The 23,894-nt window shown below is 32.9% G+C and overlaps 2 protein-coding genes and 1 long non-coding RNA gene across 3 annotated transcripts; all 3 read left to right on the forward strand.

The window, feature by feature from the left end:
• Positions 1 to 381: 381 nt before the first annotated feature.
• On the forward strand, positions 382 to 2,617 carry LOC111703171 (uncharacterized). The gene is made up of 3 exons (XM_023475046.1): positions 382 to 924; positions 1,145 to 2,320; positions 2,403 to 2,617. The coding sequence occupies exons 2-3, from the start codon at positions 1,169 to 1,171 to the stop codon at positions 2,514 to 2,516; spliced, it is 1,266 nt and encodes a 421-aa protein (XP_023330814.1). The 5' UTR covers positions 382 to 924; positions 1,145 to 1,168; the 3' UTR covers positions 2,517 to 2,617.
• A 9,534-nt stretch (positions 2,618 to 12,151) lies between these two features.
• LOC111703184 (uncharacterized) lies at positions 12,152 to 13,842 on the forward strand. The gene is made up of 3 exons (XR_002765574.1): positions 12,152 to 12,329; positions 12,830 to 12,948; positions 13,245 to 13,842. It is a non-coding gene; the product is annotated as an uncharacterized LOC111703184 (long non-coding RNA).
• A 3,440-nt stretch (positions 13,843 to 17,282) lies between these two features.
• LOC111703189 (uncharacterized) lies at positions 17,283 to 19,857 on the forward strand. The gene is made up of 2 exons (XM_023475063.1): positions 17,283 to 17,385; positions 19,128 to 19,857. Exons 1-2 carry the CDS (start codon positions 17,374 to 17,376, stop codon positions 19,644 to 19,646), a joined length of 531 nt encoding a protein of 176 aa, XP_023330831.1. The 5' UTR covers positions 17,283 to 17,373; the 3' UTR covers positions 19,647 to 19,857.
• The last annotated feature ends 4,037 nt before the right edge of the window (positions 19,858 to 23,894 follow it).

Below are 23,894 nucleotides of genomic sequence, written 5' to 3' on the forward strand. Positions count from 1 at the left end.
TGCAAAAAAAAAATTTTTTTCCAATGCCGTTTTCATCGAATTTACAAAAATGTAATGATTATTTTAATTAACTAAGTTTGGAAGACGACATGACCGCTTCCCAACCGCTGGCCAATAGGATCGCCGGCATAACTGTGCTGACCAATCACAAGACAGGACATATACAGAAGAAATTCTCGGAAAACCGTCTGCTAGAATTAAAAACAAACTAGAAACGTATTTATTATTAGACTTTTTTGATACAAATTGGTTAAAATAATCAGTTTTTATGAGTCAAACAAAAGTTTTTTATAAACGTGGTGATTTAAAAGTTGTTATTTTGTAGAAAATTTATAGGGTGGAGGGGGGGTTTAAAGAGTATCACAGAAGGCCGGGTCTGCTAATACTTCAAAGTCTTATTCTATATTTGGTGGATTTAAAGGTTTAAATCAAGTTAAAAGAGTAGTTTTCGATTTTTTCAAATGTTTTGATTTCAGAAAGATGCCTAGGGCAAAAACAAGGACACATGCGTCCTTTTTTGATCCCCCTGGTGAAGATTTAAAAGGAAGCAGACCTCCATCTATACATGAAATTATCAAGTTTAAAAACCTAAATAAAGTATTATATCCAGAAAAAACGGAGAGGGAACTTATTAAAGTGATGCTTCCTCCAATCTTAGATATTTGGAGAAAGGTTCATCCAGCTATTCCAATAAGATCAGAGAACTCACTGACCGAACATTTAATCCAAATATTCAAGAAGTATCAGGACTGCCAAGACAAAAGATTATCAGCTAATATACGCAGAAATACAGTTGCGAGTGGGAACACAATTTTTAACTGCACTCCCTGCAAGTGCAAGCTTCCTGAATCACCCTGCATGAGGAAAAACTGTAGTACATCAGGACTTCATACACATATAAATTGTACCTGCAAGACTGACAAGGTACAGTGAGATTCATAAAACATAATCATTTCAGGATAAAATGTCATCATTGAATTCCCATGTATTATGAATTTCCATTTAAGTTCACTTATATATATACCCCCCCCTCCCCCCATCGGTTCATATTGAAAATTTAAATGAATAGTGGATAAAATATTTAAAGATAAAAATCATATTATAGAATTGCTAAAACATATCTAAATTGTTTATTTTTTTTTAGATTCCTTAAACCGAAAGAGAGTATATGAAAAACCTGTTAGCCCCTGGTGGCCCAACAAGGGAACTTGTGTTTGGAAGTGTAGATCAAAAAGAATCTAAGAAAGGTCAGATGAAGATGTCAAGGAAATATAAGAGAAAAAACGAAAGTGCTGATGATGAAGAACCAGAATTCTTGCAGTTTGAAAATGATTTGGACATGAATGATCATGATAATGATAATTTAAAAGTGTTCCATGGTAAAGTCAAGTTCAACTACAACAAGTTACTGCTCCCTACAGTAGCTCAGGAGGCCGACAGGTTTCATGCTAGTGATGCCTTAGTTGCAAGCATTGTAAATGCTACTTTAATTGATGTAGGTTTGATATCCAAAAAAGATCAAGATCTAGTCGTTACCAGAGCAAAAATTAGATTGGAAAGAAAGAAGGGAAGAAAACTGTGCATTGCAAAGAACATGGAAGAAAACTCTGGTAAACTGACTTGCTTAGGTTTTGATGGCAAAAAAACAGATACATTATGCTTCACTGAGGATAATAAGAGGAGGAAACTAGTTAAGGATCACTACTCCTTTACTAATTCTGAAGGAAAATATCTTACCCACCAAACCCTGAATGTTAGTTCAACTGGAAAAAACATAGCAAATGCAGTATTAGATGTGTTGCTAGAGTATAACAGTCTAGATGTCATAAGTGCCCTTGCCAGTGATGGAACTGTAACTAATACAGGACGACTATCTGGAGCTATTCATTTAGTTGAACTAAAACTGGAAAGAAATCTTCATTGGTTAGTTTGTCTTCTGCACTTCAATGAGCTTCCCTTGAGAGCTCTATTCTATCACCTAGATGGGACTACATCTGGTCCAAAGTCCTTTACAGGTCCTATAGGAAAACTGGTAGCTGGTGATCTGGATTCTAACCCAGGTGTTCCGTTTGCTCTCATACCAGTTGACCTTCCCTGCATGCCACAGGAAATAGTTGACGATCTCTCAACAGATCAGAGGCAGCTGTATTCTTTCTTGGTCTTGATTTCAACCGGAGTGAGACATCCTCCTGTAGACTGGAAACTTGAAAAGCTGTGCCATAGCCGTTGGTTGACTCTAGGTACCAGGATACTTGCTCTCTACACTCAAACTACAAATCCAACTTCTAAACTGACTCAGCTAGCAACATATGTAGCTCAGGTATTTATTATGATATTAATGAAAAAACATTGTTTTTCCGAATTACAGAAGTTTGGGTGAAAAATATTTATATATATTCTAGGTGTATGCCAGGTCTTGGTTTGAGATAAAGTGTAATTCAGCTTGGCAGAGTGGACCAAAGAATTTGCACTTTGTTATGCAACAAATCTTAACGCAGGCTGGCTTTAATATTTAATTCAAGTTAAATGAGGAAAAAAGACAAAGCGTATATTTCTCAAAATAATTTCATGTTGAAAGTAATAATTTTTATTTTTTATAAAGGTCTTGTTTAAGTTACAGAGACATAAGTTTCATGTTTAATAGGACTCACTGTATTTGCTAATGAATTAAAGCCTTGTTGATTAGGAGAAAGAGACAATCACAGTTGTCAAGGCTGCTGTGCAGCGCAATGCTTTTTTTGCATTTTCTGATAACATCTTAGCTGGAATGCTGGCTGACAGCAGGGAGGAAATTCGTCAGGAAGCTGTCGAAAAAATTCTTCAGATAAGAGAAGAGAAAGAAAGCTTTGATCTAGATCGAAGGGTACCAGAGCTAAACTGGAGCTCAGATCATTTCTCAAAAATGATTGACTGGGACTCTCTTTCACTGGCCCAGTTAAATGAGCCCTCCAGTACAAGGGGAATGTCCCCAGAAGAGTTAAAGACCAGAATCACAAACCCCTTGATTCTGAACAAATGGTATTGCCACACCCAATGTGTGGAACGCTCAGTCAAACTTGTTTCAGCTTCAGCTGTACATGTTTATAAAAAAGATGACCGTCATGGCGCCATTTTGGCTGGCGTAAAATCTAGGGCCAAAAGAATTAAAATCGAAACAAAAGACAGCCATGAGGTGTCAAATATTTGTGCTTTAAATGTTTTTATTGTTATCTATACAATTAATAATTTGCTTAAAGAATTTAAAAGTCAATTTTTCTAAGAAATAAAGATTGAAGCACAAATATTTGACTCCAAGAAAATGCTTGATGATTAAATACTTTGCATTATATAATAATTTTAGAGAATTTTAAAAATGCAATAAAATTATCTAGTCACTATGAAAAAGTTGAGAATGCCAAATTTTAAAACTGAAGAATATGTTTATAAGTAAGCCCCCTTCCTTATTTAAAAAGATGCTGTCTATACACGTTACAGATTAAGAATGACAGCTTGAGAAAATATATGACAGCTTCAGTACATACAGTACAATTAATGAGATTTAGGGATACTGCTTCTAGTTATAAAATTCTCAGCGGCAAAACTCATTAAGAAATGTTCAAGGCTACATTTAATAAATTCTTTCAATGTATTCTCTATTAAGGGTTTCACTGTAGGTTTTTCCTTCCTGGCCTTTCAGTATTGTTCCAGGGTGTAGCACATCACTTTTGTAAAAAAAGTTTTGATGGGACTGTCTTTTAAATATTTTAGAAGCATTTTGTGCATGCATGAGATCTCCATCATCTATTTAAAAATGGATTTAATTTAAGTGTGGTTTCTCAGGCATGTACACAGGGGGGGCAGTAGTCCTATTGCCCATCCTGGGCATCCCAAGGGGTGGCCTTGCCCGCCCCCTGGGATTTATGGGCAAAAGTTTAAATCATGTGTGGTGGGTTTAAAAAGACCTTGCCCTCATCTTCAAATTAGTGTTTTCCCCCTTTTAAAGTAGTTGTAAATTTTCTTTATTTACAAATTTAACCTTATTTGTTCCCTTTTATTTATAGCTATATGCATTATGCAAGTGTTAAGCATGTCTTCCAGCAAATACAGAGGGATACATAATAATATATGGTTTGTGGACTACAAAGGGAAGTAGTCTCAGGAAAACCTCAATACCAGAAGAGAAATGATGTGAAAAAGTAACAGGGTGTCTCAAAAAAGATGAGACTGTAAGGAAGAAGTGACCCAAGGGTCAAAACTCAATAAATATGATGATTTGATGCTTGATGGTTTATTAAATGATTAAGCACAAAAAAAAAGATAGTTTGGCCTACAAGGAACCCTGAATGCAAAAAATTGGACTAAACAAATTCCGTAATATCATCACAGAAATCTCATCTTTTGTGGGTAACACTGTAGATTTGGGAAAATACGGCCAATCCTTTAAGTGAAGAATACATTACAAAAAAAATATCTAAAAAGCAAACCTACTATTCATTGCCAAGGTCAACACAAACACTGAAAAAATCTAATTATTTTAAAACACAATGCACAGTCCCCAGCACTTAGGGGGGAGGCGCAAACCAACATTTAAACAAGCTCTCAAACCAGTTCTTTCTTTTTGTTCGAACTATACAGCTAAGAAGCTTTTGATCTGCCGTTGTGCCGTTATTGACTACTTTGTTGCGAAGATTATCCAACGTCTCCTGCTCCCTCTCCATGTCCCAAACCAGCAGACGGCCGTCTTGCTACATTTCCTCAATAGTGATTTTTGTTTTGTTTTTTACTTGAATCTTGATTTTCTCTTGGAAATCGTCAATTTATTATAACTTATTAATGTTTATTTACAGTAAAAATAATTTAAACAAAATACTCTCATTTCTTTGAATAAAAGCTTTACGACCATCAAACAAGTATTTAGAGGTACTGTGGACATAATTTCCATTTGAAGATCTTACAATGGGGACACCCTTGTAAAGGCTGTGGTACTATGTCTATGTGTGGGGGGGGGGGGGGGGGGGGGACATTGCATTGAAAACAAATATTTTATTGGTAAAAAATCCTTTAAGGTAGTTAGCTGTAGCACATTTAACTTTAAGAAAGAAGTCACTTGAGATACCATTTACAATCCCTTATAATAAACCAAAGAAATCCCCTTAAAACACTTTTAGAAATCAAAAAGTGAAAACCAAATTCCTTTGCACATTTGCTGGAAAATGACCAACACAACTTATCATGAAGAGTTGCTATCACAATGATGTCCTGAATCATATTTTATATGAAAAACAATATTATATATGAATAACAATAATTATAATTATTAATAGCCCATTGAAGAAATTTATAGTAGAAGCAACATAAATTACATCGAATTGGGGAAACAAATGATTTTATTAGGAAAATAATAGGACAAAAATATTTATAAACAATTCCAAGGTATGGGTCAGGATGGGGAGCACAATTTGTGGCTAGCTTTTCAAACCTTGAAAACTACGCCCCCCTCCAAAAAAAAAAAATTTAATATTTTTTTGTTTTGTTTTTTATCAGCGGGTTCACTTAAAACAATTTAAAAATTGACTTGATATTACAATTAACCTGACTCCATTCAAACTCCCAGTATTTGTAATGACAACACTGTTTGTTTCTTTTATGAAGCTCAGAACCGGGTGATTTCTTGATATGTCTATGTCCTAAAGCAGTTCATTTTTATTTGTGTTATCAATCTGTGTGTAAAAGAGACCATGCACATAAAGTTAACCATTAATACTTTGTATGTGTTTAAATATGACGTCTATTCTTGAAAAATAGAAATTTCAAAGACAGAGGATTTATTAGTACCTGACCTTGTTTAAATGGAGGTTCACATGAAATTATATCTGAGATTTTTTTACATTTTAAATAGTACCATGTGCTGGTGTAATTATAAATCTCTAAAGAAAGAATAAAAAAAGGATATTTTACCCTGATAAGAAGGTCGACTTCCTAACTTTTACCTATCTTAAATGGCAGATGGTTTGACCTCGACGGTCTTAGGACTATAAAAATTAATTTTTAAGATATTTTAACATTGCAGAATATCAAATCAATATCTAACAAATATTCAATGACGTCAATCATATGCATCTTCAGATACCAATCAGCAGGGTCTGATGTTATAGAAAGCGGTTTTGGGACTACCCCCCCCCCCATTGTATCTATTTTGTACATGACCCTGATTTAAATTATTTTACACCACAGTTACTGGCCCAGTCCATCAGGACAAATTGAACACAAACAATGAAGTATACAAGGCCCGAAAACCAATAAAATCCTAATTTAAAATTATTTATTTATTAACTGGCTCCATAAACTGATTGTACACTCACCTATTAGACAGCTGAGCCAGAATTTTGTCTAATTTAAAGGCGTATTTAAGATGTCCTAAATACGTCTCTATACTTTATAGTGTTTTTCCACTAGATGTCTCCCGTTAGTTATTTTCGGACAGACCGACCTACTTACGTCATGGTTAGCTCACATAATTTTGCCGTGAGTTTATTGTAGCGGAGGTACGATCTTTTGATCTTTTAGCGATCATCTGCTCAGGGAGAAAATAGAAACCCTGTCTGTAAATATCATCTATTATTAGAACGAAGCTAAGTTCAGAAATATTAATAGAAAAATGCGAAGCCAAAAACCCGATTCTTCTACCTGACGCTACTAGTTTTGGGTGGCTAGAGCACGGGTAGAATGGACATTGACCCAGGGAGTTTGATAAAGCCGGGAATTTCGAGCTGAGCCTGGCAACTCAACTGATAACCTAGATAAGAGTTAGTTGATCATCAACCCTTTCAGAAAGCAGAGGAAGTGGAATAAACACTCCCATTCTACATTGATCTTTGCTCCTATTGCTATTTGATCGTATAGTATTTGTTTTTATTTATAAGTTAATAAATTATAATCCTGCATTCTCGAAATATCATTAGTATGAGTTGTTAAGTCCAAAATATATATCCTTGAGTTTACTTTTATGATATACAACATCATTATAGATGTCAGCACCTTCACACAATACAACTTTTTAAACCCAGTGATAAATAATATTTACAATTTTAATAATCAAATTTAATTCAAAAAGTCCAATTTTTATCTGATTTTGATAAATACTAAATAAAAAATTTAATATTTAGTAGATTTATTTTACGAAAACTATGAATGCTGTTTCTTGAGAATTTAATATTTTTGAAAGTCGTCAATTAAAAGTATCCCTGAAAATTTATTCTGCAGTGTATTGAACAGCTTTCTATTTATTTTCGCCTATAGGGGTCACGCGATGTTGCAGTTTATGGTCGGACACTAAATGTTGTGGAAAATCCCATTTAGACAGTACTTAATTCCTCCGTGTATCGGACGTGATTTAGTGGAGACGTCATATGTTTGCAAAAAGTACGGATGACAAAATTCCATCTCTGTTCTAGTGGTACTCAGGTAATTACCCCTGAACATATATTCAGGCCCTGATTAGCACAGGTTACTCTATTTGCTGCCTTTACAAGTAACAGTTGCCTAAGATGTGTTCCAGTCACATTAACAGAGCATGAGGCAGCAAAGGGTCTAAAAGGGGTCCAAACCCTCATCAAATTAATCCTTACCTATCCAGTCACATTAGCCAAGGCTGAAAGATCTTTTAGTAGTCATAGAAGGCAAGATACATTGTTTCCACACATTAATTAATTAATCAAATTAAAACTTCAAAATTAATTTAAAACAAAGTAAGAACTGTTTTGATTTTGATTTGATAAGCTTTCATTGAAAACTGTTTAAATTTAAACAAAAAATAGAAACACCATGAAAACAGAAAGGCTATCTAGCCATGCAATCATGCACTCCCATCCTAGTAGATTAAAATCAATCAATAATAAAGACATTCTGAACAAGTTTTAAGCGCCAAGCCGCGCCTCCGCGCCAACTTTTAAATGGAGGAAAGAGTTGTTACTTTGTTTTTGTTTTAAAAAAAGGTTGATTTTAAAATTGAATATCTTTTAAATTTGCACGAAAACATCAAAATGTGCACTGTGCAGATACGTCGGAATCAGATATTTCAAATTTTAAGTCAACATATTCTAAATGATTCTAAATTCTAAAGTAATAGTTAATGTCATTAAAATTATATGTTTTTTTAATAGATAAAAAATGGTATGGACAAGAAAAAAAAACTTTGTTACTTCTAAATAATGTCATTTCCACATTAGATTTCTTTAAGATCTTTAACATACTACAATGACGACAAGAAAATTTAACAATAAGTAATGTCCATATTTTTTCAAAGTTTTACAGAGTAGCTTTTCTAAAGATTTAAAAAAGTAACATCTTTTTCCTCTTAGAGTAAAACTATTATTTTTTATATTACTGCCTTTTTTGTCAATGTTTGCCAGCAAACTTAATATAAAAAAGTTTAGTTAAAATAAAATAAATTCAGTTTTTTTACAGATCTTTGTAGTTAATGTAAAATGAATGACTATAATGAAGGATATAAAACAAGGTGAAAGCTGAAAGGTATGTAATGAAGCCTTTATTAGATTGAGTTTGTAAATCCCAGAAATGAGTGGAAAATGCAAATCAAACCCAATTAAAACCAATAATTTGATATACATCATGATATTTTTCTAGGGGGGGGGGGTAAAATAAATTTCCCCCCCCCCTACAGAATCCTTATCTCCGCCCCTGTGCCGAATCTTCTCATGCGTACTTTTTTTAAAACAAACCCTGTTGTTGAAAACTAAAAGAAAGCTTAGTAACAATGGCTTATGCTATGAAATCTACAATTATGGAGACATTTAGTGTCCTAAAACATGGAGTATGTGGACATACAAGTACGTTACAAGACGCCCATTATTTTGGTAAGATCCCAACTCAGATGCTGATCGGTACACAACCTACACAGGCAGACATACGGCAGGGGTCACTGTGTTGCAGCCCTTCCCCAGGACGTTGCCACTCGCCTCATAAATCTGATCCATAATCCAACTTCAGATCCCTATGCAACCCTGAGAACCCGCCTTATCCAGATGTACACTCTCAGTAATTTCCAGAGGTATCAGGCTCTCCAGAGTATCCCGGTTCTGACTGATCAAAGACCCTCAGAACTCATGGATAAAACCTGGTTTCTTTTTCTTAGGCCTGTTTATTAAGGGTGAAACATTTTTGATTTATGCCTTTCAAGTGATAAAAAGTACATTATTTAACCCTAAAAAAAAATATTATGCAAAAAAAATTTTTTTTTTCAAAGCCGTTTTCATCGAATTTACAAAAATGTAATGATTATTTTAATTAACTGAGTTTGGAAGACGACATGACCGCTGGCCAATAGGAACGCCGGCATAACTGTGCTGACCAATCACAGGACAGGACAGATACAGAAGAAACTCGGAAAACCGTCTGCTAGAATTAAACACAAACTAGAAACGTATTTATTATTAGACAAATGTTCCTCCTTGATCCTTCTTTTATCTATGTACATAAATTTTAAGATTTGAAAGTAACAATTTTAAAAACAGCAAGTATGAAGATTAGGGTAGGTTAATTTTAAACCCTAGCCTATAGCCGTGATAATTAACCTAAATCTTTTAAGAACTTAGTTAAAATGTTAAAACAAATATTTCTTTTGTTCTAAATATTATCAATTTCTTTAGTTTTCTCACTGTACAAAGTTGAATTACTGCAAGAAATTAATTTTTGCATTATTTACTTAAGAATATGATACTAATTTATATAGTGAGAACCATTAAACTCTGGAATACAAAGTGGACTTTTAGACTCAAGATTTTATTAGATAACTGAATAAATAAGTTACTTGTTAACCCATTTGCTTTGAAAAAAACATCGAAGGAACTTCAGTGTTGCTTTAATGTTGTGTCTTCAAATTTTTCATTATTCTGACTATCACTTCATAAACTGGAAACTTATACAGGGAAATTTCTTTTATCAGAGAAAAGCTATCATTAATTACCATGTGAACTCAAATTGATGCATTTCTGTGGTGACAGCTGTAAACCCTAAAATAAAAAATAATGAAGAGTTCTAAAACAATTTAACTGTAGTTCCAAATGAAATTCGAAATTTGTTTTGCCCAAAAGTGGAATTTATTTAAATGAAAGGGACAGTCATCATAATTTAACATCAAAATAAACAGTATTAATGGATATATAATTTATACTTGATTAGTTAAAGCTTTTGTATGCTACTTTATTGTATAACAAAGGGACACTTTAAGCCAAAATGAGACATTTTTTGCTGACTTGTTTAAATTTTAAGATATATCAGCAATTCAGAAACGTTAATTTGACTTTTCTTAAAACAGTTAAATCGTGATAAAATTCATCAAAAAACTACTGAAAACATGATATAATAGGAGAGTTTGGTTGGGGGAGGGGGGGGGTAGATTTTTGTTGTGCCTAGCACTTTCATTAAAACTGTTCAGTTATAAAATATGAAAGCAAGGGAGGTTGTGCTTTCAGAGGAAATCTTTCCCCCTCCCTCTTCAGAATGTATTTTATAACCCCAGACATTTGAAACAGGAAAACTTAATTATTGTATTGGTGAAAGTATATTATAAATACCTGAAAATGTCCAGGCAAACTCTTGATAAGGTGTGGAGGATTGATTCTACTTCCTCCTTCATAAACGTCTAAGCAATAATATTGCTCCATGTTCCCATGTTCCTAAATTTGAGTGACTAAAACTATAGTGTGTTCTATAAAGACTGAAGAGGGCTGCAGCTTTAAACTCGAGTTCTGATATGAAGAGTGCTGAATCCTTCATAAAATCCCAATAGGCTTCTGTGTCTTTGACAAGACTGAAAAAAAACTTAAAAGTTATGCAATTATTATAAAGACAGATAAAAGAAAGATCTTATTTCTTACTACAGTGAAACCCTTAATAAAGAATACATCGAAAGAATTTATCAAATGTCGTTTTCTAAATCTCCTGATAATAGAATGCAGCAAATATTTAGTTTTTTTTATTGAATATTTATATGGAGCTCTTTAAATCTGTCCCCACAGTCCCTGCATATTTCAAGGCTGTTTTTTTATTTTTACAAAAAAAAAGAAACAAAAAAAATTATTATTTGGGAAAAAATATTACTTTCAACAAAGAAATTTTGATATTTTTTAGTGAGCTACATTTATCCCTTTGTCAAGCATCAAGCAGCTTCCTCTGTAGGCAGCCATGACAGCTGTAAATTAATCAGTGTAAAAAAATCTTTAAACTATGCCTACTACACACTTATATATACACATAAATATAAAAACATGCGATATACTCTTTTAAAAAAGAGTTATATCATGCAGGAGTTTTTAAAGTTGGAAGAAACCAACTATAACAGTGAACGAGCAGATTTCATTAGCTCAGGACAAATATAGATTAAAGTTTGGGAATCCAGTCCCTGGTAGAAATTGTGTGTATGAACTCCTTAAAAAGTTCAAGGAGACTGGAACTCTTGAAAACCGGAAACATAAAGGAAGAAGGAGATCTGTTCGAACTCCTGAAGTCATAGACCAAGTTGAGGCTCTAGTTGCCGCTGACAGGGATGTACCGATAGATCAACCAGTTAATACACCCTACAGGAACCAGCTGAACCTCTCTAAGACCACCTGGTCCAGAATTTTGAAAGATTTTAAAGCTCCCATGCTACAAGTAATATTTGTATTGTGCTTCAGGGTTACCCTGCAAAGGATGCGACTTCAATGATGCCTTAAAACTTTAAAATTATAATGATCTGCATCTGAAGTTTGTTTTCTGCCATACATATGCATATAGTTGTTGAATAATATATTTAATGATTTAGCAATGAATAAAAATAAGTTTGCAGTTACAGGGAATCAAAAATGTTACATAAAAAACAGAGTAAATTCTGTACAGTCGTCTCTGAACCTATGTGGGTAACTAAATATATTACATTTCATACATTTTTGGGTAATTTAGCATAATTTCAAGTACCCTTTAAAGCTTTGTCTGATGAAGTATATATTAATATTTATGATTTGAAAACTGATTATGTCAAATTGGGATTTCTCTACAAAAGTGACTTGTGCATCTGCAGGGAAATATATAGGAATGATTTTAATTAAATACTTTAAATCCTTGAAATACGACCAAATTTTTTAAAATTATTAATCAGACAAAGGTTTCAAAACTTAAAAAAAAAAAAGTTAAATAATCGAATTTAAATTTTAGAGCAATCAAAACCCACAAGTTGACCATGGGAGTTCTTGACCGTGAGAGACAGTTCAACATGTGTCAAATTCTGGTCCTGAAGGATGACAATGCTTTTATTAAAACTGCATTTTTGAATGAGTCATACTTTACTCTCGGTGAGTTAATATTTGTTTTACAGAAATTGGAGAACAATGTAGTCTTATGTTTCGTGGGTTGCAGGAGGACTTAATTAAACTTGCATAATGCAGTTTTTACGCCACTGTTACTGTAATTTGACAAAATATTTGTGTGGTGTTTAAAGTGCATGTTCCATAAAACATGACAGTTGGTGAATAGTTTTTAATGTCGTCTTCCAGGTACTGTATTTGATATTAAAGATTAACCACAGTTTATTTTGTTTAAAAAATCTTTTATCTAAACTGATTTACTTTGAAATAAATTTTGATTTATATAATATGACTGCATATAATATTCTTTACTATTCTCTTGGCTATCAAATAACTTAACAAATTATGGAAGATTACCTTTGAAACTATTCACCAACTGTCATATTACTTGAGACACCCTGTAGCTTTTTTAAGAATTCAGAAGAAGCTGTAAAAAATCTGGGGGAATATTATTTATTTTAATAAATTGAACCTTTGCACTTATTTAGACGGATCTGTTAATATCGCTCACACAGTTCGCTACGCTAAATCCATGGCGCATAGAGGAAGAGGTTGAGCGGATATAACAAGTGGTTTAGTTGCCGAAAAGGAAAAGTTTCCTTCTAAGGTACACAATATTAATTTAGTTATTCAAAACTTTCTTTTATTTTATTACTATGCAAGTGAAAATGAAAAGTACAAGGTGTCTCACAAAAAAACTATATTGGCACTGAGGGAACAATTATCACAATCAAATTATAAGAAAAATTGCCAGATTTTCGAAATTTTTTTGCCCAGTTGACAAAAAATTATCTAAAAATATAGAGGCCTAGATAAAAAAAACTATGTATTCAAGGTGTACATTTTAAAGTTTTTTGTTATTTTTACATTGACATACTCAAAAATTAATTTGGTTTTTTTCAGTTGATGGTTTTTGCTGTAACATTTCAAGGACGGAATCTTGGTGTTCTTATTAAGCAGGATGGGACTCTGAATTCTAAATCCTACATCAGACATGTTAAAGTTAACTGTATACCTCAGATGAAGGCAGTGAATGGAGGGTCTCTGGATGGAGCCACCTGGCAACAGGATGGAGCATCCATCCATTGTAATCCAAATTTTCTTAACTTTTTGGATCAAGAGTTTGAAGGCAGAGTTTTGGAGAAAAGGGCAGAATGTGATGGGAGGCGAGGCCACTGTTGGGCTCTAAGATCCCAAGACCTCACAGTTTTCGACTTCGCTTTATGGCCAATCCTTAAAAGAAGAGTTTATTTGAGCCCAAGACCCAGAACCTTGGATGAGTTAGAGGCAAGAATTCAGAACGAGATTGATGAAATCTATAGAGATCCTAATTTGATCAAAAAGTGCCATATCTCGGTTAGAAAACGTGCACAGCTCTATGTTCAAAATAATGGAGGACACTTTGAAATGTTCCGATAAGTTCTGAACCTCCATAATTTTGAACAAAGAGAAGTTGATCTCTATTGTGAAATAGTGGTTTTTTTAAAAGAAAGTATGTAAGAAATAATTTTGTATACATTTTACTTAATATAAATACTTAACTTCTACAAATTGGATTGAGCAACGAGTATACAAAACAGAACAGTTACTCTGATTAAATTTATTTAATGATAAAGAAATAATTTCATTTACTTAGACATAAAAAGAAGAATGTTTATGGAAATATGTTTCTCTGTTCATCAGGGAAAGAGAACCTTGTTCTGACTTCTGGAATCACTCCACCTTTCAACCTTATTTCTCTTTTCATTATTTTTATCCAAGGCTTGTCTACACTCTCTTCATAACAGAACTCCAAAATACACTCTGAAAAAAATGTACACATTTTCTGTTCCTATTTTTTTACTTTTTGTCAAAAAGTTGATGCAATTTCAAAATGTTTACAACATCGTTAAACGCTTAAAAAGGTTAATACCATTTTTTAAAGGGTTATTATCAAATGATCATCGATGAATGATTTTTAGTTAAAGGTTTCTTCACCTATCTGCATTCCAAGCTCGCCGACGTTAGTTGGTTTTGTGGTTGGAGGAATCCTGACATCGATTTTTTTCTTTCCAAACTTAATGAACATTCCTACATAATGCTCTAGCTCATGAGCGATGTGGCCAACTATCCGTCCATGCTGGTCAACACAGGCAACACTGTACCTTTCAGGATGTTCTGACATCCAAAATTCGTCCAACTTGCATGAAAGAATATCTCCTGGATTAATTTGAATCCTGTAGACATGTAAACCACGGATGTGAGTACGTTCTAACATTTTATAGAGAGTAAACTGAAAACTGAAAAAATGTTGTGTCTAAGTCTAACGCCGAACTCTTGCTTGATAGAGAGAACTAACTAGGCATAGTAATTGGGGGGGGGGGGGAGGGTTGATTTTCATTTGACACCATGATTTTAAAAATGCAATAAAATTATCTAGTCACTATGAAAAAGTTGAGAATGCCAACTTTTAAAACTGAAGAATGTGTATATAAGTAAGCCCCCTTCCTTATTTAAAAATATGCTGTCTATACACGTTACAGATTAAGAATGACAGCTTGAGAAAATATACGACAGCTTCAGTACATACAGTACAATTACTGAGATTTAGGGATTCAATGCTTCTAGTTATAAAATTCTCAGCGGCAAAACTCATTAAGAAATGTTCAAGGCGACATTTGATAAATTCTTTCGATGTATTCTTTATTAAGGGTTTCACTGTAAAATACTATTGTAAAATACTATTGTAAAATACTATTGTACAATACTATTGTAAAATAACCAGAAACGTGAACAGTTTTAAGAAATAGTTGAATACGTATTTAAAGTTAGGTAAAAAAGTGAAATGGTTAAAATTTTGAAACAAATCTAAGGAAAGAAAAGTAACTGTCAAAACGTATTTAGCGCTATAACAGCAGTGGAGAAAATTTCTATTTACAGAAATTTTTTTATCACAAGATTTTACATGATGAACCGTTAGTAATATAGTTCAAAGAACATGCGATTCAAAGAACGGATTTTTTTTAAATTATAAAATAACGACGATTTTTTTTTAAATCATCAAAAATAAGTAATCTTTTTGAGTTTCTGTAATCTCTCATTGTTAATTCACATTTTCTGTGGATTTTCCGGAATTTCTTTTGTAAAGACGACATTTGAAGAATTTGTAGATATCTGCGAACAAATTCGTAAAAAATAAGAAATTCAATATAAGGATAAAAACAATTGATTTATTGGCAAATTTCTATTGAGAAATATGTTCCTAAACATCTAATTAGTTTACTGCAGAATTTTTGATATTTTTTTCGTCGTCATTTTTTAAAAGTTTTTAAAAAATCGATCCTTAAATGTGACCACCCAAATGGATGATTTTGAACGTCGACTTTACGCTCAAACTCAGTTATACATCATTAAAACGTTTTTTAAGTCTCAAATGAATCCTAAAAAAAATTCTCCGCAACACTAAATTCTCAGTTCAACTACAATACATCGCCGGTCACTCCCTTTAAATCCAAATTTTGGATTTGATTTTCCATTTAAAACATTGGCTCACATGCAGCAATTTGCGCACCTCTTTATCAATTGATGATTTTTCAGCTTTACATTGCTGATCTGTTTCTTAGTCAATTTTCCAATGACATACATGTATACTTTGTAGAAAATACTCGGCGGGAGCGGTTGAGATCTAGTTTAGACTCTAAGCTGGCTAGAATAAAAAATGAAACATTTTTTCTTAAATTTAAGCTTTGTTCAAGCACTAAATTTGTACTTTTTTGTTTACATTTTTTTCTACTTTTTAAACTTTTTTATTAGTTCAACAGCTTTTTTGCTCTCAACCACTGGGTTTTCGATTTTTTAACAACTTTGTGCTTTTAATCAATGGAACAAAGTTTTTCTTAAAATACTGCTGGGTTTAAGATTTGAAATAATTTATTTGCTTTCAACCGCTGATTTTAAGTTTTTTTCATCACCTTTTTTTCTTTCAACCGTTGGGAGTTAAGTTTTTTCAGCAACTTTTTTCTTTAAACCGCTGGGTCTAAGATGTTCAACAAATGTTTTCTTTTAATCAATGGAAAAAGTTTTTCTTAAAATACTGCTGAGTTTAGATTTGAAATAATTTTTTTGTTTCTATTTCTGGGTATTAGATTTTTCAGCAACTTTGTAGCTTTCAACCGCTCGGTTTAAGTTTGTTCAGCAACTTTTTAGCCTTTCAACCGCTGGGTTTAAATCTTGTAAGCAATTTTTTTCAGCAACTTTTATTCTTTCAACCCCTAGGTTTAAGATTTTTTTTGCATTTTTTTAAGCTTTCAACCGCTGGTTTTAAGTTTTTTCCAGCAACTTTTTTTCTTTCAACCGCTGGGTTTAAGATGTTTAACAAAGTTTTGCTTTCAATCAAAGGGACAAAAGTTTTTCTTAAAATACTGCTGGTTTTAAGTTTGGAAATAATTTATTCTTTCAACCGCTGGTTTTAAGTTTAAGAGTAAGTTTTATGTTTTGAATTTTTCAACAAATTTTTGCTCATTCAACGTTTTCTTCAAAATATATATCATTCCCAATTTTCTATACATTTTATAGAATTGCTTCAGCCGTTTTTAAATTTATTGGATACAAACAGTTAGAGAATCCAAAAATGGGAAACATTCTGTAAATTGGATTATGAAGTGTAATTCGATACAATAATAAAGCCTATCAAACCTTTTTTCTATAACATTTCTTTGTCTCAGCATTCAGCAATTCAGCCATTCTCTGTCTTTTTTCAGAAATCTTATTCATCTTGCATAGCTGTCAAATATTTTTCGAGAAAAGGAATTACATCATGAACACGTGTTTATATACAACTATAACAAATGGAAAGTTTAGATAGGAACGCTGATCCTTTGAGCTGAACTGAGCTGCGCAAAACAAACCAAATGCCGCTAACAGATTCAAATCTAACGCGCACCCGGGTCCACTGCACGCCACTATAAAAGGAGCAAGTATACTCCGCTCTACAATACAGTCTATAAAGAGTTCAAATACAGTTTATATACACTCTACACTGCAGCAAGCAGACATGAATCACTTGGTAAGAATTGGATATTTACCATAAAATATATGTTTGTTTAAAGGCAGCACATATAATATATATTTAAAATATATATTTAAAGAGTGTCATAAGACATAATTTCAAGTGGTCCTACATTTAAAGAGTGTCATAAGACATAATTTCAAGTGGTCCTACATTTTATGTGTGTCATAAGACATAATTTCAAGGGGTCCTACATTTCATGAGTGTCATAAGACATAATTTCAAGTGGTCCTACATTTTATGTGTGTCATAAGACATAATTTCAAGTGGTCCTACATTTCATGTGTGTCAAAAGACATAATTTCAAGTGGTCCTACATTTCATGTGTGTCATAAGACATAATTTCAAGTGGTTCTACATATCATGAGTGTCATACGACATAACTTCAAGTGGTTCTACATTTCATGAGTGTCATAAGACATAATTTCAAGTGGTTCTACATTTCATGAGTGTCATAAGACATAATTTCAAGTGGTCCTACATTTTATGAGTGTCATAAGACACAATTTCAAGTGGTCCTACATTTCATGAGTGTCATAAGACATAATTCAAAGTGGTCCTACATTTCATGAGTGTCATATGACATAATTTCAAGTGGTCCTACATTTCATGTGTGTCATAAGACATAATTTCAAGTGGTTCTCTGGTTCTACATATAATTTCAAGTGGTTCTGCATATCATGAGTGTCATAAGACATAACTTCAAGTGATTCTACATTTCATGAGTGTCATAAGACATAACTTCAAGTGGTTATACAGTTTATGAGTGTCACAAGACATAATTTCAAGTGGTTCTACATTTCATGAGTGTCATAAGACATAATTTCAAGTGGTCCTACATTTCATGAGTGTCATAAGACAAAATTTCAAATGGTTCTACATTTGAAGAGTGTCATAAGACATAATTTTAAATGGTCCTACATTTGAAGAGTGTCATAAGACATAATTTCAAATGGTCCTACATTTGAAGAGTGTCATAAGACATAATTTCAAATGGTCCTACATTTGAAGAGTGTCATAAGACATAATTTCAAGTGTTTCTACATTAAATGAGTGTCATAAGACGTAATTTCAAGTAGAGGTCCTACACAGGGGCGGGCACAGGATTTAAGTGAGGCGGGTGGTAGATTTATTTCGGAACAAAATAATCCAGATTTAGGAACCATAAGACAGGCCGAAGGCGAAATTTTTTTGAAGCTATTCTAAAATCTGGGGGGGGGGGGGCAAATGCTGCATAGTGTTTCAAACATCTCATGTGTCTAAAAGTTCTCTCTCTTAACTGTCATGTTTTCTGTGAAACCCTGTAGTTACAGATGCAAAATACTTAGCAACATTCAATGTTTAAACAAAGGTTAGCACAAGGTTATAATGCAAGGAAAGTTAATTGCAGTTGCTTATACTCTGCGTACACATTGAAACCAGTTCTCTCTGGGTGGTATTTGTAAACAAGAAAAGATGCGTCAGTGTTCGTTTAGTATCCGAGGAGGTTAAAAGCATTAAATTTTGATAATTTTAATGATTCACATAATAGTTTCCAATGACCAGAATATTTCATTGATTGTTTATCTGAAAGATGATGGATCCCATGTCAGGCTTCGACATCCGTCTTGTATTTACATTACCGCCCAGGGAAAGTTCACTGTAGTACAAAAGATGCGTACACCTCTGAAATAATTTGTCTTGCATTATAACACAACAATAATTCTATTCATGTTTAAGCTCGTATTTAAATTATTCAGGTGTTTACCAGTGTTCTGGTCCTGGCAGTTGTAGCAGTGGCGGCCTCCGAGACCTTGAGTCCAGCTCGAGGCAGTGAGAAATCACTAAGTTTAATCCGTATTAGCAGAGATGTTGCACCAATAGTCAACCAGAAACGAAAGAATCCCATTCACTCTGGAATCCCTTTTTTCTTCAGTAACAGACCTTTTCAGAAACCCCGAGTTCGTTCAAAGGAAGGATCTTTTAGCTTGACCCGTGAAAGACGTGCTCTAAAGCCTGAGCCTAATGAAAAGCGCGAGAACCCCATTCACTCTGGAATCCCTTTTTTCTTCAGTAACAGACCTTTTCAGAAACCCCGAGTTCGTTCAAAGGAAGGATCTTTGAGCTTGTCCCGTGAAAGACGTGCTCTGAAGCCTGAGCCTAATGAAAAGCGCAAGAACCCCATTCACTCTGGAATCCCTTTTTTCTTCAGTAACAGACCTTTTCAGAAACCCCGCGTTCGCTCAAAGGAAGAATCTTTAGAGTTAACTTTTGAATAGTCCTAGCTGATCTTAGATGATAGACAAGTACAAGAACTCAAAGCTTTCGTGAATCCATTTAAAACAATATTATGATCTTTTAAACATCAAAGTTTGCACTAAGAATAAGTGTTCAAGTTTGTTTCAGATTGATGTGATCTAAAAGCTTTTAAAAGCTAAATAATCCCATAGATTCATGATTTTAAAATAAGAGCTTTATAGTGGAAACTAATTTTTGTTACAGATTACAAGTTTTGGAACAGATGATAAGTTATGTTACATATGACAAGTTTTGTTACAGATGACAAGTTTTGTTACAGATGACAAGTTTTGTTTCAGATGACAAGTTTTGTTACAGATGACAAGAAGATTACAAGATTTGTTACAGATGACAAGATTTGTTACAGATTACACGATTTGTTACAGATGACAAATTTGTTACAGATGATAAGTTTGTTACAGATGACAAGTTTTGTTACAGATGACAAGATTTGTTACAGATTACAAGATTTGTTACAGATGACAAATTTGTTACAGATTACAAGTTTGTTACAGATGACAAGTTTTGTAACAGATGACAAGTATTGACTTTCAAATCAAAAATTAGAGTCTGAAAGTTTTTTATTGTTATTGCATATTTAATTTATTCCTATCAAATATATTATTTCAAAAAAGTTTGATGTTTGATTTATTATTGAATACGTCTATAACACTAGTAAAATCTAAGGTTTTCAGATAAATTCAATTGTACACGAAATCTAACCTTTCAGGGTTCTCCCGAATTATTTAGTGTACAGGCTAAAAAGATAATTGAGTATCTAATTTTGCCCCTGTATCACTATATAAATTCTCGTCTAATAATTTCGTGTTCCCATTTTTCTAACAATTGCTCTTATAAACACCATTTAAAGGTTTAAACTGAACAAAAAAAACATAAGGTCGGATTCTACATAATTTGTTAAACCATGATATTCAATTATCTTTTAAGGCTTTACACCAAATAATTTATTCTCTTCATGAATCTGTTACCTAAGGTACCTGGGAGAACCCTAAAAGGTTAGATTTTTTGTACAATTAAATTAATCTTAAAAACCTACATTTTACTAACTTGAGGTAAATATGATATAATATCAGTTATGGATTTATTTTGTATTTGATTTTTGATTTTTTAAAAATTGAATTGAAGAAATTTTTCAGCAAATGTTCATCTTAAGCTTTCAGATATATACACAAATCTAATACCGCGTCATTTCTCACCAATCCTTAAATAATATGTAGTATCCTATCTGTTGCTTGCTGTTATAGCATAGCATTAACTTAGTTGGGAACCCTTGTATTGTGGATATCAAGATCAATGCTTGATCTAGATTTTTTGCTAATCTGCAGATTAATCTAATCTTAATTTGATATCCCGCATGGTAAAGGGAAAATATTAAGTATTGATCTTCAAAATAAAAGTGCCCAGAGCGGATACCGAGACCAATCGATCTGGATTAAGAGTATTCAGACAGCTCGAAAGTTCTCAGCTCTAGTTGCATTTAAGTGCGTATTTCTGCTAAAAGATGTTTCTGTTAAATTTGCATTTCCAGCAACCGGTTCCGCAGTGAATTTAACAGATTTTACTTCCGGTCAAAATATAAGAAAATATATTCAGATTTGATTATTATTATTTGGAATGCATAATTTCAACGAATTTTGTTACCTCCAGATTTGAGATTTTTGCTATATGCATGAAATTTGACAAAAATATTTAATTATTTGATTCAATTATTATTATTTGGAACATCGTCGACTAGTATACGGACGGCCTTTTGTCCTTAAAAGAAAGGTTGTAGTTATATATATGATGAGTAATTTGAATTACATGGTTACCCGCAAAAGATGAGACTTTATCGACGACCTAAAAACAGCGTCAAAAATATTGAATGTCTATAAAACATTCTTTTAATTGTATAAGATATGGTTATACAAAGAAATAAATACGGCGACAATTAAATACTTTAATTTAACTTTATAAATGATAAAATTGACGCTCTTGAAGTCAGCACTCCTTTNGGTAAAGAAAACACAACGCACTTCGAAATGCGCATTTAATATCTAGACCGTTCGTGCACAATTGTGCACTGCAATGCATTTGTGCAGGGGATGCACTTTTGCCTAATCATTTGTGAAATTTGAGCCATAAAAATATCCAATTTGAACACAAATCTTTTGACATTTAAAATGCAAGAATAGAAAAAATTGAAAATCAGTTTTTTTAAAAACTAAACAGAGTTTTGAACAAAAACATGGAAAAAATAAAATATAACATGGATACATAGTCACATATAACATGGATACACAGTCACATATAACATGGATACACAGTCACATATAACATGGATACACAGTCACATATAACATGGAAGTCGTTTAAATTAATTGTTTTAGGTTGGGAACTGGTTTAAACTAAATGTTCTAGTTTGGGAAGTGGCTTAAACTGAATATTCTAGTTTGGGAAGTGGTTTAAACTAAATACTCTAGGTTGGGAAGTGGTTTAAATTAAATGTTCTGGTTTGGGAAGTGGTTTAAACTAAATATTCTAGGATGGAAAGTGGTTTAAACTTAATATTCTAGGATAAGAAGTGGTTTAAACTAATTGTTCTGGTTTGGGAAGTGGTTTAAACTAAATATTCTAGGATGGGAAGTGGTTTAAACTAAATATTCTAGGATGGAAAGTGGTTTAAACTGAATATTCTAGTTTGGAAAGTGGTTTAAACTGAATATTCTAGGTTGGGAAGTGGTTTAAACTAAATATTCTAGGTTGGGAAGTGGTTTAAACTAAATATTCTAGGTTCGGAAGTGGTTTAAACTCAAAACTCTAGTTTGAGAAGTGGTTTAAACTGAATGTTCTGGGTTGGAAGTGTTTTAAACTGAATATTCTAGGAGGGAAGTGCAGTGGTTTAAACTAAATGTTTTAGTTTTGGAAGTGGTTTATGGAAAGTTTTTAAAGAATTTTCTCGGTTCAGGAGGGGCGTGGTTAGTAATCTACACAAAAAAGCAAAATTCTGCATCAGCTTGAAAATGTGATTTCTTTTATTTCAAATTGTATCAAGAAAAATTCAGAACTGGGGCAATATAGAGCATTTTTCATCCATTTTCGACGTGGTTGAGATGCATTTTAACCCTATAAATAACCGCTAGCTCAAAATTTCGAAACTTAACCGGTTAATAACAGGAGTCCATGGAGGAATGTTTGAATAAGTGGTCACTAAAATGTAATCAATTTATAGATCTAATCTTTTGGAGTCCTGAAATCATGTACGCACACGGCGCAACAGACGATTTGTTTTGTAATAAAAACTTTAAAAATAAAAGCATTATGTTTATTGTTTAACTTAAGATAAACGCATTAAAAAGATAAAAATGTTTTGAAATTTACGACTGCAATGCACTGTAGATGGATCGGAGGGTCGGATAAGGATCAGGTTTCCAGGTTGATTGCTAGGTTTGGGACAGAGGTAGGATTCAATTCTTTCAGCCAAGGTGGTTAAATATAGGGATAGTAAGCATGGATGAAATGTACCGTACCCTGAATTTGGTTTGTATCGTTCGTATCGTTTCAATTGTTAAAATTTCGTAATTAATTGATTGAATTGTTTAACTCTAACAGAAGCTGCAAACAAAACTGTAGGATTTGCGTGTGGATAATTGAACTACTATTACATACCTTAAATATATATCTTGGTTTTATGAAAAGAAACGGTTCTGTTATAGGCCACATTTTCAAACATAATCAATTCTAATCCTTTTTTGGGTTACGGTGTATTCATTTAGACATAGATTCGTATTTCATTAGTATTCACCAAACTTTTCTGATTGTTTTTCCGAAACGAATATGTTATGCGGCAACGCTAGAAACATTTCCTCTTAGATAATACTTTTTACAATGGTTTGCTTCCTTTTCTATGCTATGACAATACATTTGTGCATCTTACATTATAATACTTTTTACGGAAGAGAAGGAGAAAGTTAAAAACCATTGTATCATAGTCAAGTGTAAAGGTTTTTTGTTGATATATCTTATATTGTAAATGGTTTAACAGTTTAGTTCACCATTTTAGTTGTATCCTCTTTGGTACAGTCGATTAAACTGCTTGCTCTGTAGTTCTATATACTCTGTTAGAATAGATACAATATAAAAAAAACTTGATAAAAAACAATGGGAATGGTTTGAATCGGTATGCAAGGTGGAATTTTCAAGCATTATAACGAGTTCTACAGTTTACA

This window comes from Eurytemora carolleeae, unplaced genomic scaffold (genome assembly GCF_000591075.1).
Source record: "Eurytemora carolleeae unplaced genomic scaffold, Eaff_2.0 scaffold487, whole genome shotgun sequence".
NCBI classification, from domain to species: Eukaryota; Metazoa; Arthropoda; class Copepoda; order Calanoida; family Temoridae; genus Eurytemora; species Eurytemora carolleeae.

Coding starts and splice junctions, on each gene's coding strand:
- LOC111703171 (XM_023475046.1), top strand. CDS start 1,169: ATGAAAAACCTGTTAGCCCCTGGTGGCCCAACAAGGGAACTTGTGTTT. Junction 2,321..2,402: donor TAGCAACATATGTAGCTCAG/GTATTTATTATG, acceptor TATATATTCTAG/GTGTATGCCAGGTCTTGGTT.